Source organism: Hemitrygon akajei, chromosome 6, assembly GCF_048418815.1.
Source record: "Hemitrygon akajei chromosome 6, sHemAka1.3, whole genome shotgun sequence".
In the NCBI taxonomy this organism is placed as follows: Eukaryota; Metazoa; Chordata; class Chondrichthyes; order Myliobatiformes; family Dasyatidae; genus Hemitrygon; species Hemitrygon akajei.
This window is the reverse complement of record NC_133129.1, coordinates 186091725-186111223: the sequence shown is the minus strand read 5'-3', so window position 1 is coordinate 186111223 and position 19499 is coordinate 186091725. Positions and strand designations below refer to the sequence as shown.

The window sequence follows — 19499 nt, the reverse complement described above, 5'->3', positions numbered from 1 at the left end:
CCCCCAAACTCACTTCACCATCGCTCACCCCCTCACTGTTTTTGGTGATAATTTAACACAATTTAACTCAGAAAAGGTGTTTTAGTGGTTTTTTGTTGAAATTCTTGCCTTTTTTTAAACTACCAGTGAGCTGTCGCACTTGTTCAGTAGTGCCATCTTAAACAGGTACAAAGATACAAGGATATGGTACGCACGCGGATAGGAGACTTTGCAATATTTTCAAGTCAAGTTTATTGTCATTTAACTATATACATGTATACCGTCATACAAGACAACATGGACCAGGGTGTAAAACACAGAAGTACACATAGCACACATATAACACACTAACTTAGGAAAGTAACAATAAAATCCACAGATGAATTACACATAAATAAACAAAGTAACGTGCATAAATTACATTTTGTAGGGTGCAGAATAAATTAACTGGTGACATTTCAAATGCAGTGCAGGTGGGAATTCAGAAGCCTCATGGCCTGAGAAAGAAACTGTTTCCCATCCTGACTGTTCTTGTCCTTGTGCGTTGAAGTCTCCTGCCTGATGGCAGAAAGTCAAAGGAAATGCTGCATGGATTAGTGGGTAGGTGTACGCAGTTCTCCTGATAAATGGTCCTCAGTAGATGGTAGGGAGACCCCTGGGATCCTCTCAGCTGTTCTCACTGTGTCCTTTGTAAGGTCTTCCAGTCCGATGCTCTGCTGCTCCATACCAAATGGAGATGCAGCTTGTCAGGATGCTCTCAATGGTGCTCCTTTAAATTGCAATTAAGATTGGGGTGGGGGGGGGTGTGTGGGAGAGCCTTGCTTACCTCAACCTCCTTAAGAAGTGGAGGCACTTCTGTGCCTCTTGTTCAGGAAAGAGATATTAAGGGACCAGGTGAGGTCATCTGTGATGTGAACTCCCAGGAACTTAACTCTCCCTATGGAGAAGCCATGTATGCACAGAGGAGGATGGTCCACCTGAAACTTCCTGAAGTCCACAATCATTTCCGTGGCCTTCTCCACAATCAGACTTAGGTTGTTATTCTCACACCAGTCGCTTCATCCTCTCTTACTCTGACTCCTCATCATTGTTGATGAGACCAACCACTGTTGTGTCATCCGCAAACTTGATGACATAGTTTGAGCTGAATCCTGTGACAGTCATGCTCCAGCAGTGTGAACAGCAGCGGGCTTTGTATACAGCCCTGGGGAGCACCAGTGCTCAGTGGAATGGGACTGAGCACATAGGGATGAGCAATAAATGCTGGCTTAACTGGTAAAGCCCACATCCCGTAAACAAATAAATAAAAAATAACACAGACTGACTATGGCCTTTCCATTAAGAAGTCTAGGATCCAGTTACAGAGGAAGGTGTTGAGACCCAGCAAGGACAGTTTCCCCATCAACTTATGGGGTATGATGGTGTTAAAAGCTGGACTCTATAAATAGCAGCCTGGCATACAAGACCCCATTTTCCAGGTGGGCCAGTGGAAGGGTTTGAAATGCAGCAGCAAAGTGCTGGCAAAACATCATGGAAAGAATAGCCTCCCCTGTGCTGTGAACATCGATATTGTATGGACTTAAAGATGTTTGCTGACTGGAACTTATGGATCCAGTGGGTCTAGGCAGTGTCCAATTGGCGAATTCCTAATCATGAACACTGTCACAAAGCAATGGTAAACAGCAAGTTAGCCGGTCCTTCGTTTCTGCACAATTCCAGTTGTTTCCTTCACTCAGTAACAGATTTATATCCAGGGCAGAAATGGCTAATACCAGGGGTCATAATTTTAAGGTGTTAAGGGGAATGTCAGAGGAGGGTTTTTTTTTTACACAGAGAGCGGTGGATGCATGAGATACAATGTGAGGGGTGGTGGTAGAGGCTGTTAGATAGGCAGATGGATGATAGAAAAATGGAGGGCTGTGTGGGAGAGAAGGGTTAGATTGATCTTAGCATAGGTTAAAAGGTCGGCACAACATGGTGTGCTGTAATTTTCTATACTCTAAACAGTCTATGGACCTGACCACTTATAACCTCGAAGTTTCAGGGTGCACATCACCTTTAGAGAAGAGAAAGCAGGAATTCCATCCAAGTCTGTTAGTCTGGAGCGAGCCATCCAGAGCACCTGGAGGTTGGTTAATGATGTTCCAAGGTCCCTAAACATTGACAGAGAAAATGGAAAATCAATTGATTTTATTTGACAATTTTTCAGCCATTGTAACTTGAAATATAATTATGTTAACTTGTCAAAAAACTAACAAAACTCATTCTGGAGGAGTAATTATTGGAAACTATTCAAGAGAGTTCATACCAGCGTTCTCATTGCTTTACCAAGACCAAGCTAGTGTGTTTTTGCAGAAAACTGCTTCTGGCTCACGATGTTCCACAGTGTTTTACAGTCAATTCATTTGCTTTGAAGCATAGAGAACAATGAAAGCAATAACAACAATCCCACAACCTCTAACATAAGGGAGACAGAACAAGGTAATTTCCACTGTTTACAGAGCTGTTGGGCAATAGGTTAAGGATAGGAGTTGGAGAGAAAGAAAAGCTGTGAAATTTAGTGAGCACTCCGGCTCTGGGCCTATACAGACAGACAGACATACTTTATTGATCCCGAGGGAAATTGGGTTTTGTTACAGTTGCACCAACCAAGAATAGTGTAGAAATATAGCAATATAAAACCATAAATAAGTAAATAATGCCAAGTGGAAATTAGTCCAGGATCAGCCTATTGGCTCAGGGTGTCTGACTCTCTGAGGGAGCAGTTGTAAAGTTTGATGGCCACAGGCAGGAATGACTTCCTATGACACTCAGTGTTGCATCTCGGTGGAATGAGTCTCTGGCTGAATGTACTCCTGTTCCTAACCAGTACATTATGGAGTGGATGGGAGACATTGAAGTTTAGAAGAATGAAGGGAAATCACATTGAAACATATTGAATATTGAAAGGCCTAGATAGAGGAGATGTGGAGAGGAAGTTTCCTATAGTGAGGGAATTTAGAACCGGAGATCAGAGCCTCAGAATAGAAGGTCATCCCTTTAGAACAGAGATGAGGAGAAATTTCTTTAGCCAGAGGATGAATCTGTGGAATACATTGCCACATATTGCTGTGGAGGCCAAATCATTAGGTATTAAAGCAAAAGTTGATAGGTTCTTGATTAGTCAGGGCATGAAAGATTACAGTGAGAAGGCAGGAGAATGAGGCTGATAAGGTAATAAATCAGCCAAGTTTGGATCGTGGAGCAGACTCAATGGGCCAAATGACCTATGTTCCTATGCCTTATGGTCAAAGGGGGAAGGCTGGAAGTACCAGACAGATCTGCCAGACAGCGTGCAGTGACAGAAAACACAAACAGGAGAACTAGACAGTTCGGATACAAAGAGAAGAAACAAGGTACACTTGGCCCTCCTTATCCGCGGATTCCGCATGCGCGAATTCAACCAACCGCGAATCGCGAAAACCCAGAAGTGCTCTTCCAGCACTTGTTGTTCGAGCATGTACAGACTTTTTTTTCTTGTCATTATTCCCTAAACAATGCAGTATAACAACCATTTTACATAGCATTTACATTGTATTAGGTATTATAAGTAATGTAGAGATTATTTAAAGTACACGGGAGGATGTGCGTGGGTTATCGTGCATCGGAATCGAAAAAAATTGGAAGTTCTCTTAGTAAGTCAGAACAGGTACATCTGGTATTATTTAGCATCAGTTAGTCAAACATTTGGCTTAGTATATAGTATATATTTTACCTTTCTATGCATATAAAACATTTAAGAACGTATGTTTCAGCGCCGGGCTCGGGAACGGACGTTCTCGGGACTCAGGACAGATCGCTCCCGAGTGCGCTCTCCACCGTGCCGGATTGATATGGAGGATCAAAAACTCAAAACCCCAAAACCTAATAATTAAATCACTGCGTTGCTTAGTAATAATTGTAGCTCTCATCGGGGCAGAGCCTTTCTCACTTTATCCTTTAAAATTGTTCAGATCATTGACCAACCTAGCCTAACGCTTTTGCAATGACCGATGGCATTTCACCTCTTTCTGATCGTTTTATTATTTCCACTTTATTTTCAATCATGATCGTGATTATTTTCGTGAACAGAAACACTGCGCATTCAGAGCTCTGGCACCGGGTCCTAATGTCCACCGCTTTGAGACAGGTTAAATAAGGTCTGGGGTTCCGCTGGGTCCTAAGATGCACCAGATTGAGACAGGTTGAATAAGGGACTTGAGCATCCGCGAATTTTGGTATCCACGAGGGGTCCCGGAACCAATCCCCCGTGGATAAGGAGGGCCGACTGTATCTGAATTCACTGAATGCCTATAATGGCAACATGTCCAGAGGAAAGAAGAGGTACTGTGGTCCTCTCTAGAACTTTGCAGAAGGCTCCAGAGATGTGGAAGTGGCCTGGAGAATTAAAGCGATAGGTACCTGGAAGTTCAAGGACTAAGCCCACAGACTGAAGGGTTAGGTACCATTTCGTTGAGCACCATCTTTAGTCTTCACACAGGCTTTTGGTCTCTTCCCTCTCTGTAATTACCCTCATTAAAATATAAAATTATGAGGGGTATAAATAGGGTAAATCCAGCAGGCTTTTTCCACTGAGGTTGGGTGAGAGTAGAAGTAGAGGTCATAGGTTCAGGGTAAAAGATGAGATATTTAAGGGGAACATGAGGGAGAATTTTTTTCACCTAGAGGATGGAACGAGCTACCAGTGGAAGTGGTGGATGCAGGTTTGATTCCAACATTTAAGAGAAGTTTGGACAGGTATGTGGATGGGAGGATTATGGAGGGAGATTGTCTAGGAGCAGGTCAATAGGATACTTAATAACTCATCATGGACTAGATGGGCCGAAGAGTCTGTTTCTGTGCTATAGTGTTCTGAAACATTATGATTCTATTAACCTGCAATTTGTAAACAGCATATCTCATGGCAAGCATGGGATTTGCAGTGACAAATCTCCATGCAGTCCATTGCTCTCCAATTCTTTCGGCAATTTAAAGCTAACGCCTTTGACTTGCAATGTTAAGTTTTTGCTCAGATGCTAATGATCTGTTGAGTATTTTGAATGCTTTCCATTTTTTATCTAGATGGGATAAACAACAGTAAGTTTTGGTGATAAATAGTGGTAAGATCATATCATAGAACCATAGAATACTACAGCACTGTACAGGCCCTTCAGCCCTCCATGTTGTGCTGACCCATATAATCCTTTTAAAAAAAGTACTAAACCCACACTACCCCATAACCTTCCATTTTTCTTTCATCCATGTGCCTGTCCAAGAGGCTCTTAAATACCCCTAATGTTTTAGCCTCCACCACCATCCCTGTCATTCCAGGCACTCACAACCCTCTGTGTAAAAAACTTACCCCTGATGTCTCCCCTAAACTTCCCTCCCTTAATTTTGTACATATGCCCTCTGGTGTTTGCTATTGGTGCTCTGGGAAACAGGTACTGACTATCCACCCTATCTATGCCTCTCATAATCTTGTAGACCTCTATCAAGTCCCCTCTCATTCTTCTACACCTCAAAGAGAAAAGTCCCAGCTCTGCTAACCTTGCTTCATATGACTTGTTCTCCAAACCAGGCAACATCCTGGTAAATCTCCTCTGCACCCTCTCCATAGCTTCCACATCCTTCCTATAATGAGGAGACCAGAATTGAACTCAATACTCTAAGTGCCGTCTCACCAGAGATTTGTAGAGTTGCAACATGACCTCTCTACTCTTGAACTCAATCCCCCTGTTAATGAAGCCTAGCATCCCATTGACCTTCTTAACTACCCTATCAACCTGTGCAGCGACCTTGAGGGATGTATGAATTTGAACCCCAAGGTCCCTTTGTTCATCTACACTCTTAAGTAACTGATTAATCTTAATTAATCCTGTACTCAGTCTTCTGGTTTGTCCTTCAAAAATGCATCACTTCACACTTGTCTGGATTGAACTCCATCTGCCATTTTTCTGCCCAACTCTGCAGCCTGTCTATATCCTCTTGTAACCTTCGACAACCTACAGCTCCATCCACAACTCCTCCAATCTTCGTGTCATCCGCAAACTTACTCACCCATCCTTCTGGCTCTACATCCAGGTCATTTATAAAAATCACAAATAGCAGTGGTCCCAGGACAGATCCCAGCGGCACTCCACTAGTTACTGAGCAGAATACTTTCCAACCACAACTACCCTCTGCTTTCTTCCTTTAAGCCAATTTTTTATTCAAACAGCCAAGGTTCCACTTACCCCATGCCTCATGACTTTCTGGATGAGTCTCTCATGAGGGACCTTGTCAAATGCTTTGCTAAAGTCCATGTAGACCACATCCACTGACCTGCCCTCATCAATTTCTTTTGTTACCTCTTCAAAAAACTCAATCAGGCTCATGAGGCACAATCTTCCTTTCACAAAGCCATGTTGACTATCCATGAGTAGACTGTACTTCTCCAAATGCTCGTAGATCCTATCCTTAAGAATCCTTTCCAGTAGTTTGCAGACCACTGATGTATGACTCACCGGTCTATAGTTCCCAGGTTTCTCCCCATTACCTTTTTTAAACAAGGGAATTACATTTACCATTCTCCAGTCCTCCGGCACTTCCCCTGCAGCCAAAGAGGATTCAAAGATCATGGCTAATGCTCCTGCGATCTCTCCTCTCAATTCCCACAACAACCTGGGGTGTATCAGATCCGGCCCTGGGGATTTATCAATCTTAATGTTTTTAAGAAGATCCAGCACTTCTTCTTCCTTAATCTCCACATTGTTCAGCACACAGGCCCGCTCTACTTCGACCTCATCTTGATCAAGATCCTTTTCACTTGTGAATACTGAAGCATTCATTTAGGACCTCCCCAACCTCCTCCACCTCCAGGCACATGTTACCTTCTTTATCCTTTAGCGGTCCCACCTTCATTCTCGTCATCCTTCTATTCTTCACTTACGCATAGAACGCCTTGGGGTTCTCCTTAATCCTACATGCCAAGGCCTTGTCATGCCCCCTTCAAGCTCTCCTAAGTCCTTTCTTTAGCTCCTTCCTGGCTACCCTATATTTCTCATAAGCCCCTCCTACTTCCTGCTTCTTATATCTAACATATGCTTCCTTTTTCCTCTTGACGATTTGCCTCACATGTTTCGTCAGCCATGGTTCCCTTTTCCTACCATTTTTTCCTTGCCTCAGTGGGACAAACCTATCCTGAACCCAGCTCAAGTGGTCCCTAAACTTCTCCCACATTACTTCTGTGCTTTCCCCTTTGAACATCTGTTTCCAATTTACTCTCACTAGTTCCTGCTTCATCCCTTCAAAGTTAGCCCTTCCCCAGTTAAGCACTTTACCATTTCGTCTGATTTTATCCCTTTCCATAGCTATGCTGAAGCAAAGGGAGTTGTGGTCACTCTTACCAAAATGCTCCCCCACCAAGAGGTCTGTCACTTGACCAGGTTCATTACCCAGAACTACATCCAGTATAGCCTCTCCTCTCATCGGCTGGTCCACATACTATGTCAGGAATACTTGAACACACCTGACAAATTCAGCCCCACCTATCCCCCTTGCACTCAGGAAGTGCCAGTCAATATGAGGGAAGTTGAAAACACCCATAACTACTACCCTGTACTTCCTGCACCATTCTAAAATTTGCCTGCTTATCTGCTCCTCAGTGTCCCGAGGGCTATTTGGGGGCCTATATACTACTCCCAGCACAGTGATTGATCCCTTCCTATTTCTGACTTCCACCCAGACTGACTCCGTGGATACTCCTTCTGCAGTGTCCTCCCTTTCTATAGCTGTGATACTATCCCTGACCAGCAATGCTACTCCCTCCCCACCCCTTTTCTACCTCCCATCCTATTCCTTTTAAAACACTTGAACCCCCGGGATCTGCATCATCCAATCCTGCCCTTTCTCCAACCAAGTTTCAGTAACGGCCACAACATCGTAGTTCCACGTACTAATCCATGCTCTGAGTTCATCCTCCTTGTTCCTAATACTCCTAGCATTGAAATTGACACATTTCAACCCCTTTAACTGGCTACATTTATATTCTGTCCCCCGCCTGTCTGTCCTCATCAACTCAGAACTCTTAGCATCATGCCCCTGTCCTTCTACCTTAATCCCTGCACTCACATTCTGATTCCCACCCCCCTGCCAAACCAGTTTAAACCCTCCCCAACAGCTCTATCAAACCTGCCCGCCAGGATATTGGTCCCTCTGGGATTCAAGTACAACTCATCCTTTTTGTACAGGTCACACCTGCCCCAAAAGAGGTCCAAATGATCCAGAAATCTGAATCCCTGCCCCCTGCTCCAATCCCTCAGCCACGCATTTATCCTCCACCTCATTCTATTCCTATTCTCACTGTCTTGTGGCACAGGCAGTAATCCCGAGATTACTACCTTTGAGGTCCTGCTTTTCAACTTCCTTCCTAACTCCCTGTAGTCTTCTTTCAGGACCTCTTCCGTTTTCCTACCTATGTCATTGGTACCAATATGTACCACGACCTCTGGCTGTTCTCCTTCCCACCGCAGGATATCTTGGACGCGATCAGAAACATCCCGGACCCTGGCACCTGGGAGGCAAACTACCATCTGAGTTTAGGGGCAACACGTGTGAATCTGCAGATGCTGAAAATAAATAAAAACACAAAATGCTGGCAGAACTCAGCAGGCCAGACAGCATCTATGGGAGGAGACAGTGACGACTTTTCGGGCCGAAACCCTTCATCAGGAGTGAAGTAACATGGGATGGTCGAGGCGGGATAAGAAGTGGGGGGAGGGATGAAGTAGAGAGCTGGGAAGTGATAGGATGGAGGGAAATGGGCTAGGGGGAAGGTGGAGAATTTTATTTTAGTCTGGTTCTCTTTCTCTTTTTCCCCCCTCACTATAATCTCCCCCCAGCCCTACCTTTCTTTCTCTTTTATTTCCCATAATTCTCCACCTTCCCCCTAGCCCATTTCCCTCCAGCCTATCACTTCCCAGCTCTCTACTTTATCCCTCCCCCCACTTCTTATCCCCCCTCGACCATCCCATGTTACTTCACTCCTGATGAAGGGTTTCGGCCCGAAACATCATCATCACTACCTCCTCCCATAGATGCTGTCTGGCCTGCTGAGTTCTGCCAGCATTTTGTGTTTTTATTTACCATCTAAGTTTCTTTCCGGCATCCACAGAATCGCCTGTCTGAACCCCTGACTATAGAGTCCCCTATCACTACTGCCTTCCTCTTCCTTTCCCTACCCTTCTGAGCCACAGGGCCAGACTCTGTGCCAGAGGCACGGCCACTGTCGCTTCCCCCAGGTAGGCTGTGTGTCCCCCCCCCCCCCAGCAGTACTCAAACAGAAGTACTTATTGTCAAGGGGTACAGCCACAGGGGTACGCTCTAATACCTGACTCTTCCCCTTCCCTCTCCTGACTGTGACCCATTTCTCTGTCCCCCGTGGCCCTGGAGTGACCACCTATCTGTAACTCCACTCCTTCAAAGAGTTTCACAGGGTTGTTCGACTAGACCTGAAGAAACAAAATAAATTCGTGGGGTGATTGATAAGTTCCTGGCCTAAGGTAGAAGGAGTCAGTTTTAGAAAACCTAGCACATTTATTTTTCAACATAGTCTCCTCCTACATTTACACACTTAGTCCTGTGGTCGTGGAGCATACGGATCTTGGACATCCAGAAAGTGTCCACAGCATGGGTGATTGATAAGTTTGTGGCCTAAGGTAGAAGGAGATGAGTTATACAGCACACGTTACATGTACATGCAGTTCAGCTCTTTGAGTGATTATGCAGAAAGTTTGGTTAATAACTCATCTCTTTCTACCTTAAGCCACAAACTTATCAATCAGCCCTGCTGTGGACATTTTCTGAAGGTCCAAAATCTGTATGCTCTACGACTGCTGGACTAAGTATGTAAATGTAGGAGATGACTATGTTGAAAAGTAAATGTGCTAGGTTTTCTAAAATGGACTCCTTCTACTTTAGGCCACAAACTTATCAATCACCCCTCGTACAAGAGATTCCACAGATGATGAAAATCTTGAGCAATACAAACAAAACCTCTTTCCATTCCAACATGGCCATGGCCTCCTCTATTGCTAGGTGGAGGCCACTCTCAGATTGGAGGAGCAACATCTCATATTCCATTTGGCTAGCTATGGATTTCAGCAAGGCATTTGATAAGTACCCCATGCAAGGCTTATTGAGAAAGTAAGGAGGCATGGGATCCAAGGGGACATTGCGGCTTTGTGGATCCAGAAATGGCTTGCCCACAGAAGGCAAAGAGTAGTTGTAGATGGGTCATATTCTGCATGGAGCTCGGTCACCAGTGGTGTGCCTCAGGGATCTGTTCTGGGATTCCTCCTCTTCGTGATGTTTATAAATGACCTGGATGAGGAGGTGCAAGGATGGGTTAGTAAGTTTGCTGATGACACAAAGGTTGTGGGTGTTGTGGATAGTGTGGAGAGCTGTCAGAGGTTACAGCAGGACATTGATAGGATGCAAAACTGGGCTGAGAAGTGGCAGATGGAGTTCAACCCAGATAAGTGTGAAGTGGTTCATTTTGGTAGGTCAAATATGATGACAGAATATAGTATTAATGGTAAGACTCTTGGCAGCATGGAGGATCAGAGGGATCTTGGAATCTGAGTCCACAGGACGCTGAAAGCAGCTGCGCAGGTTGACTCTGTGGTTAAGAAGGCATACAGTGTATTGGCCTTCATTAATCTTGGAATTGAATTTAGGAGCTGAGAGGTAATGTTGCAGCTATATAGGATCCTGGTCAGACCACACTTGGAGTACTGTGCTCATTTCCGGTTGCCTCACTATAGGAAGGATGTGGAAGCCATAGAAAGGGTGCAGAGGAGATTTACAAAGATGTTGCCTGGATTGGGGAGCATGCCTTATGAAAACAGGTTGAGTGAACTTGGCCTTTTCTCCTTGAAGCGACGGAGGATGAGAGGTGACCTGATAGAGGTGTATAAGATGATGAGAGGCATAGAGCATGTGGATAGTCAGAGGCTTTTTCCCAGTGCTGAAATGGCGGCCACAAGAGCCATAGGTTTAAGGTGCTTGGGAGTAGGTACAGAGGAGATGTCAGGGGTGAGTTTTTTACTCAGAGAGTGGTGAGTGCGTGGAATGGGCTGCCGGCAATGGTGGTGGATGCGGATACAATAGGGTCTTTCAAGAGACTTTTGGACAGGTACATGGATTTTAGAAAAATAGAGGGCTATGGTAACGCCAGTAATTTCTAAGGTAGGGACATGTTCAGCACAATTTTGTGGGCCGAAGGGCCTGTATTGTGCTGTAGGTTTTCTATGTTTCTAGCCTCCAACTTGAAGATGTAAACATCGATTTCTCTAAATTCCAGTAATTTTTTCCCCTTTCCCTTCTCTTGTTTTTGCATTCCTCAATCTGGTTCCTTTATTACCCCTTCTTCTCACCTGTCCATCACTTGCCTTTGGTTCCCCTTCTCTTTCCCTTTCATCCATAGCCCACTCTCTACTCCTATCAGGTTCCTTCTTCCTCAGCCCTTTAGCTTTTCCACCTATCACCTCCCAGCTTCTGACTTCACCTAGCCACCTCCCCACTCATCTGGTCTCACCAATCACCTGCCAGCTATCCCCCTCCTCAACCTTCTGCTCCTGTCCTGATGAAGTGTTTCGGCCCAAAATATCAAATGTTTATTCTGCTCCATAAACGTTTGAGTTCCTCCAGTATTTTGTATGTGTGATGCTGAACAAACAGATGGATTTTAAGCCCACTATGAAAAGATGCTATCTTTGCCAATAAGTATCCCTTAGCATTACAATGCACCTCCGATGTGCAATCTCTAGAGTGGGCTTTATATCCAGAGTGCTTGGAATTAATAGGTGACTCACAGGGATGTCAATATGCAGAACGAAGGCAATGAAAAACAGCTGAACCTATCAATATCACTCAAATGGAACGGAACGTTAAAGACCTGAGTTCAGCCATAACAGCACTCATCCTTTCTCTACTGACTTATAGATTATTGTTTTGTTAATTACAGTACAAAACAAACAGCCAATAAAGACTGAACTTACAGTGCCTATAAAAAGTATTCACCCCCCCCCCCGTAAGTTTTCATGTTTTATTGTTTTACAACATTGAACCACAGCGGATTTAATTTGGCTTTTTTGATGCTGATCAACAGAAAACGACTATTTTGTGTTAAAGCGAAAACAAATTTCTACAAATTGGCCTAAATTTATTACAATTATTAAACACAAAGTAATTGATGGCATAATTATTACCCCCTTCAAGTCAGTATTTAGTAGATGCACCTTTGGCACAATCACATCCTTGAGTCAATGTGCAAAGGTCTTCATCAGCTTTGCACATCTGGACACTACAATTTTTCCCCATTCTTTACAAAGCTGCTGAAGAGCTGTCAGATTGCATGGGGATCATGAGAAAACAGCCCCTTTCAAGTCCAGCCAAAATCTTCACTAGATTGAGAATTGACTTGGCCATTCCAGGACATTAACTTTTTGTTTTTAAGACATTCCTATATAGTTTTGGCATTATGCTTGAGGCCATTGTCTTGCTGGAAAACAAATCTCCAAAGTTACAGTTCTCTTGCAGACTGCATCAGGTTTTCCTCCAGAATTTCCCTGATTTTGCTGCATTCATTTTACCCTCTACCTTCACAAGCCTTCCAGGGACAGCTGCAGTAAAGCATTCCCACAGCATGATGTAGCCACCACCAAGCTTCACAGTAGGGAGGGTGTGTTTTTGATGATGTATGGGGTTTGGCTTATGCCAAAAATAGTGTTTAGTCTGATGGCCAAAATGCTCAATTTTGGTTTCATCAGACCATAGAAACTTCTACCAGTTGACTTCATAGCCTCCTATATCCCTTCTGCCAAACTCTAACCAAGATTTCACGTGAGTTTTTTTTCAACAGTGGCTTTCTCTTTGCCGCTCTCTCATAAAGCTGCAACTGGCGAAGCACCTGGGCAACAGTTTTTGTTTCTGCAGTCTCTCTCACCTCAGCCACTGAAGCTTGTAACTCCTCCAGAGTTAAACTGTAAGATCATAAGACATAGGAGGAGAATTAGGCCATTCAGCCCATTGAGTCCGCTCCATCATAGCTGATCCCAGATCCCACTCAACCCCATACACCTGCCTTCTTGCCATAACATTTGGTGCCCTGACCAATGAGGAAACTATCAATTTCTGCTTTAAATATACCACAGCCATCTGTGGCTGAGCATTCCACAGATTTACTACTTTCTAGCTAAAAAAAAATCCTCCTTACCTCAGTTCTTTAGGGTCACCTGTCAATTTTGAGGCTGTGCCCTCTAGTTCTGGACACCCCCACCATAGGAAACATGCTCTCCACTTCCACCTTATCTAGTCCTTTCAACATTCAGTAGTTTTCAATGAGATCCCCCGCATTCTTCTAAATTTCAGTGAGTACAGGCCCAAAGCTGCCAATCTTTCCTCATATGTTAACCCCTTCATTCCCAGAATCATTCTCATGAACCTCCTCTGGACTCTCTCCAATGACAACACATCCTTTCTGAGATATGGGGCCCAAAACTGTTGACAATACTCCAAGTGTGGCCTGACCAGTGTCTTATAAAGCCTCAGGATTATCTCCTTGTTTTTTTATTCTATTATCCTTGAAATAAATGCCAATATTGCATTTGCTTTCTTTACCACAGACTCAAACTCTAGATTAGCCTTCTGGGCGTCTTGCAAGAGGACTCAAAGTCCCTCTGCACCACTGATGTTTGAATTTTCTCCCTATTTAAGATAATAGTCTGCACTTCTGTTCCTTTTACCAAAATGCAAAAATGTAATCTATGTTCCCTCTAAGCTGTGCGCGTGCACACACATTTTTCAACCAGCACACAAAGGAAATTAATATGCGCACAAAAGGTTAGTTACCTAAAATTATGTAGTAATTAATAATTATAATTATTGAAAATAATCTTTTAGCTAAATGTTTCTGTTAACTAGTTAGTCAGTTTTTCAAATAACACAATGCACGTCACTAATTTACATTACCGCACCTTTCCCGTTCTGGTTTGTGCGGCAGCCATCTTTGGCGGACAGTGTTCATATCGTAAAGTTTACAAAGATCTGTTTCAAATACTGTAGAAAGCTTACTAAGTTTTTATTGAAAAAATATTGATTCACTATATCGGATTCAAAAGAAGCGAAGGGAGTGAAGTGCAAAAAATGAGATACAAGAATGGTCAGCTTTTGATTTCTCTGCAATTGCAGATTATGACTTCACATTTGGCAATGAACAAGCTAATGCCTTATATCTAAAATATCATGATTTTCTAGCTGAAAATACTGTAATAGTTAGACAGTTTACTGATTTCAAATTTTCCGTGCAAGGAAAAAAATTAAATCCAAACTGATTTCAAACTTTGCTCAAATGGTGGCACTTGTACTTCAAAATGAACAGTTTTGCAACCTTGCACAGTTGATGGACATTGGGGGAACCTTTCTTATGTCTAGTGCAGACTGTGAGCAAGGTTTTAGCCTAATGAATCAACTCAAAAACAAGCTGAGAAACCGTTTAGGTGAATGCCATTTGGATATGTTAATGAGAATCAAAAGCTATCAACTGGATGAAAGTTGTATTAGTCTAGGTAGAGTTTATAAAGAATGGGTAAATGCCAAAGACAGGAGAGAGAAAAATATAATTGAATGACTTAAATATGTATGTTATTCTGTGCAATTTTATGTCAAATATTTTGTAAACCTATATAAACTGTGCCACGTGTGCATTCAGTGCACACATACTTTTGTCACAGGAAAAAAAATTGCACAACATAAGATTTTTGCGCACACTGATTACTAAAAATTAGATGGAACATTGATGATCATACATTTCCCAACGCTGTATTCTTTCAATTTGTCTAAGTCCTTCTGTGATCATATTGCTTCCTCAGCACTACCTACCCTTCCACCTATCTTCGTGTCAACTGCAAACTTTGTCTCAAAACCATCAATTCCATTATCTAAATCAATGACAAACAATGTGAAAAGTAGCAGTCCTTATACTGACCCCTGAGGAACACCACTAGTCACTGGCAGCCAAACAGAAAAGACCCCCTTTATTCTCACTCGCTGCCTCCTGCCTGACAGCCATTCCTCTATCCGTGTAAATATCTTTCCTGTAAGCCATTGGATCTTATCTTGTTAAGCAACCTCATATGTGGCACCTTATCCATAAGACCATAAGACATAGAAGCAGAATTAGGCCATCCAGCCTATCGAGTCTGCTCCGCCATTCAATCATGGCTGATCCCTCTTTTTTTTCCCTCCTCAACCCCAGTTCCCAGCCTTCTCCCCGTAAACTTTAATGCATGTCCAATCAAGAACCTATCAATCTCTGCCTTTAATACATCCAATGACCTTTCTGTTGCCTTCCTCCTTTCTTAAAGAGCAGACTGACATTTGCAATTCTCCAGTCCTCTGCCACTATGCCAGTCTCCAATGATTTTTGAAAGATCATTTCAAATGCCACCACAATCTCTAATGCTACCTCTTTCAGAACTCATATGGCCTGGGTGACATATGTCTTTCAGCTTTTTGAGCACCTACTCCCCTGTAATAGTAACTACATCCACTTCCCTTCCTTCACCAATGTCAGCACATCTTTTCTAAGATGAGGGGCCCAAAACTGTTCACAATGCCCAAGGTGAGGCCTCGCCAATGCCTTCCAAAGCCTCAGCATCACATCCTTGCTCTTGTATTCTAGACCTCTTGAAATGAATGCTAACATGGCATTTGCCTTCCTCACCACTGACTCAACCTGCAAGTTGACCTTTAGGGTGTTCTATACAAGGACTCCCAAGTTCCTTTGCATCTCTGATTTTTGGATTTTCTCCCCATTTAGAAAATAGTCCACATATTTATTTCTATCACCAAAGTGCATGACCATACATTTTCTAACATTGGATTTCATTTGCCAATTTATTGCCCATTCTCTTAATCTAAGTGCTCCTGTATCCCAACTGTTCTCTCAACACTAACTGCCCCTCCACCAATCTTCATATCATCTGCAAACTTGGCAACAAAGCCATCTATTGCATCATCTAAATCATTCATATACAGCATAAAAAGTAGTCCCAACACTGACCCCTGCAGAACACCACTAATTACTGGCCAACCAGAGAAGGATCCTTTTATTCCTACTTACTGCCTTCTACCAGTCAGCCAATGCTCTAACCATATTAGTAACTTTCCTGTAATACCATGGGCTCGTAACTTGGTAACTAGTCTCATGTGTGGCACCTTGTCAAAGGCATCCTGGAAGTCCAAATATACAACATCCACTGCATCCTTTTTATCTATCCTACTTGTAATCTCCTCAAAGAACTCCAACAGGTTTTTCTCTGAAAGAAACTATGCTGACTTTGTCCTATCTTTCCCTGTGTCACAAAGTACTCCATCACCTCATCCTTAACAATTGACTCTAAGATCTTTCCAACCACTGACGTCGGGCTAACTGGTCTATAATTTCCTTTCTGCTGCCTTCCTCCTTTCTTCAAGAGCAGAGTGACATTTGCAATTTTCCAGTTCTCTGGCACTATGCCAGAGACCAATGTTTGTTTCTAATGCCACCACAATCTCTAATGCTACCTCTTTCAGAACCCTAGGGTGCAGCTCATCTGGTCCAGGTGATTTATGTACCTTTAAGGTCTTTCAGCTTTTTAAGCACCTTCTCTCCGGTAACAGTAACTGCACCCACTTCTCTTCCTTCACACGTTATTAAATGGCTTTTGAAAATGTAAGTAAATGACATCCACTGCTTCTCCTTGTCCATCTTGCTTGTTACTTCCTCAAAGAACTCAAACAGGTTTGTCAGGCAAGATTTCCCTTGACAGAAACCTTGCCGACTTTGACTTATTTTATCATTAGTCCCCAAGTACCCTAAAACCTCATCCTTAATAATGGATTCCAACACATTCCCAATCAGCACTTTCTCATCCTTAACAATTGACTCTAACATCTTCCCAACCACTGAGTTTAGGCTAACTGGCCTATAATTTCCTTTATTTTGCCTTCCTCCTTTCTTAAAGAGTGGAGTGACATTTGCAATTTTCCAGTCCTCCATAACCAAGTGATTTGAAAGATCATTATTAATGCATCTGCTATCTCTTCAGCAAACTCTTTCAGAACTCTGGAATGTAGTCCATATGGTCCAGGTGAATTTTCCACCTTAAGACCTTTCAGTTTACCTAGCACTTTTTCCTTTGTAATAGTAATGGTACTCACTCCTGTTCTCCGATACTCACAGACCTCTAGCACACTGCTGGTGTCTTCCACAGTGAAAACTAATGCAAAGTATTTATTAAGTTCATCCACCATTTCTTCTGTCTCCCATTGCTAACTCACCAGCATCATTTTCCATTGGTCCAATATCAACTGTACCTCCCTTTTGTTCTTTATATAACTGAGAAAAACTTTTAGTATTTTGCTTTATATTATTGGCTAGTTTGCCCTTATATTTAATCTTTTCTTATAGCTTTTTTAGTTGGCTTTTGTTGGATTTTAAAAGCTTCTCAATCATCCAACTTCCCAATCACTTTTGCTACCTTATATGACCCTTCCTTGGCCTTTATGCAGTCATTAACTTCCTTTGACAGCCGCAGTTGCCTACCTCTTCCATTTGAGAACAACTTCTTCTGTGGGACATATCTATCCTGTGCCTTGTGACTATTCACAGAAACTTCAGCCACCTCTGCTCAGTTATCATCCCTGCCAGTATTCCCCTCCAATTCACCTGGGCAAGCTCCTCTCTCATGCCTCTGTAATTCTTTTTATTCATCTGACTTATGCTTTTCCATCTCAAATTGCAGTATAAGTTCAATCATATCATGATCATTGGCTCCTAGGTATTCCTTTACCTTAATCTCCCTAATAAGATCTGGATAATTACACAATACCCAATCTAAGATATCCTTCCCCAAGTAGGCTCAGGCACAAATTGCTCTAAAAAGCCATCTCGTAGGCATTCAATGAATTCCCTCTCTTGCAAACCAACACTAACTTAACTTTCCCAATCCCCCTGCATACTGAAGTCCCACATTAGATTTGTGACTTTACCCTTATTAGGTGCCTTTTCCAGCTCCCTTTACAATCTCAACCCCACATCTTGGCTACTATTTGGAGGTCTATATATGAGTCCAAAAATGTTTTTTTTTTACTCTTGCAGCTTCTTAACTCTACCCACAAAGATTCAACATACTCTGACCCTATGTTACCACCTTCCATCTCTTTCCAACTGAGCTACACCACTGCCTATGCCTTCCTGCCTGTCATTTCAACACAAAGAATATCCTTTGATGTTACACTCCCAACTATGGCCTTCCTTCAGTCACGACTCAGTGATGCCCACAGTGTCATACCAACCAATCTCTAACTGTGCCACAAGTTCATCCACCTTATTCTGAATACAATGTGCATTTAAATATAGCACCTTCAGTCCTGTATTCTTTGCCATTTTCAATTTTGCCTCTGTGGTACAATTTAATTCCTTGCACTGTCTGCACTGTTGTCATAGGTCTCCTGGTTGCCTCCCTCACTAGTCCCCTTCTAGCACACTCACTCCATTTTTGAGGATAGCCTGCTCTAGGCAAATTTACAACTGTGCCGTATTCTTTCCATTTCTTGATGATTGACTTAACTATACTCTAAGGGATATTCAGTGACTGGGAAATTTCCTTAATCCATCTCGTGGCTTGTTCTTTTCAATAAGCTTTTTGTAGAGTTGCTCAGAGAGTTCTTTTGACTAGGATACTGACTCACCAGCAGTTGGGCCTTCCAGATACAGGTGTATTTTTATGCCAATCAATTGAAACACCTTGACTGCACACAGGTGATCTTCATTTCTCAGATTAGATTAGATTCAACTTTATTGTCATTGTGCCGAGTACAGATACAAAACCAATGAAATGCAATTAGCATCTAACCAGAAGTGCAAAAGAATAGTGTTATTTACAAAACTACTGAGAATAAAAAGTAAGTGCTACAGCACACAAATATAAAAGTTGGGGTTTTGGGGTCATGAGATGAGACTTGATAGAGGAGTACAAGATGATAAGAGATACACATCAAGTGGACAGCCAGAGACCTTTTCCTCAGGGCGTAAATGGCTAAATACATCAAGGATGTAATGTTGAGACTTTAGTAAGCACTGGTCAGGCCTCACTTGGAGTATTGTGAGCAGGTTTGGGCCCCTTATCTTAGAAAGGATGTGCTGAATCTGGAGGGGGTTCAAAGCAGGTTCATGAGAATGATTCCAGGATTGAATGGCCTGTCATATGAAGAGTGTTTGATGGCTCTGGGTCTGTACTCACTAGAATTCAGAAGAATAAGAGGTGATCTCTGAAACCTATCAAATGGTGAAAGGCTTTGATAGAGTGAATGTAGAGAGGATGTTTCCTGTGGTGGGAGACTCTAAGCCCAGAGGACACAGCTTCAAAATAGAGGGATGTCCTTATAGTACACAGATGAAGAGTACTTTCTTTAGC

The 19499-nt window shown here is 42.8% G+C and overlaps 1 protein-coding gene across 2 annotated transcripts in view; it reads right to left on the bottom strand.

The window, feature by feature from the left end:
* Nucleotides 1-19499, bottom strand: part of lrrc56 (leucine rich repeat containing 56) — a 351577-nt gene that overhangs the window by 231167 nt on the left and 100911 nt on the right. For both annotated transcript variants that reach the window (XM_073049966.1, XM_073049967.1), the window contains one exon: nucleotides 2036-2132. In XM_073049966.1, coding sequence (XP_072906067.1) covers nucleotides 2036-2132 — 97 coding nt within the window. The remainder of the gene's footprint in view (nucleotides 1-2035; nucleotides 2133-19499) is intronic.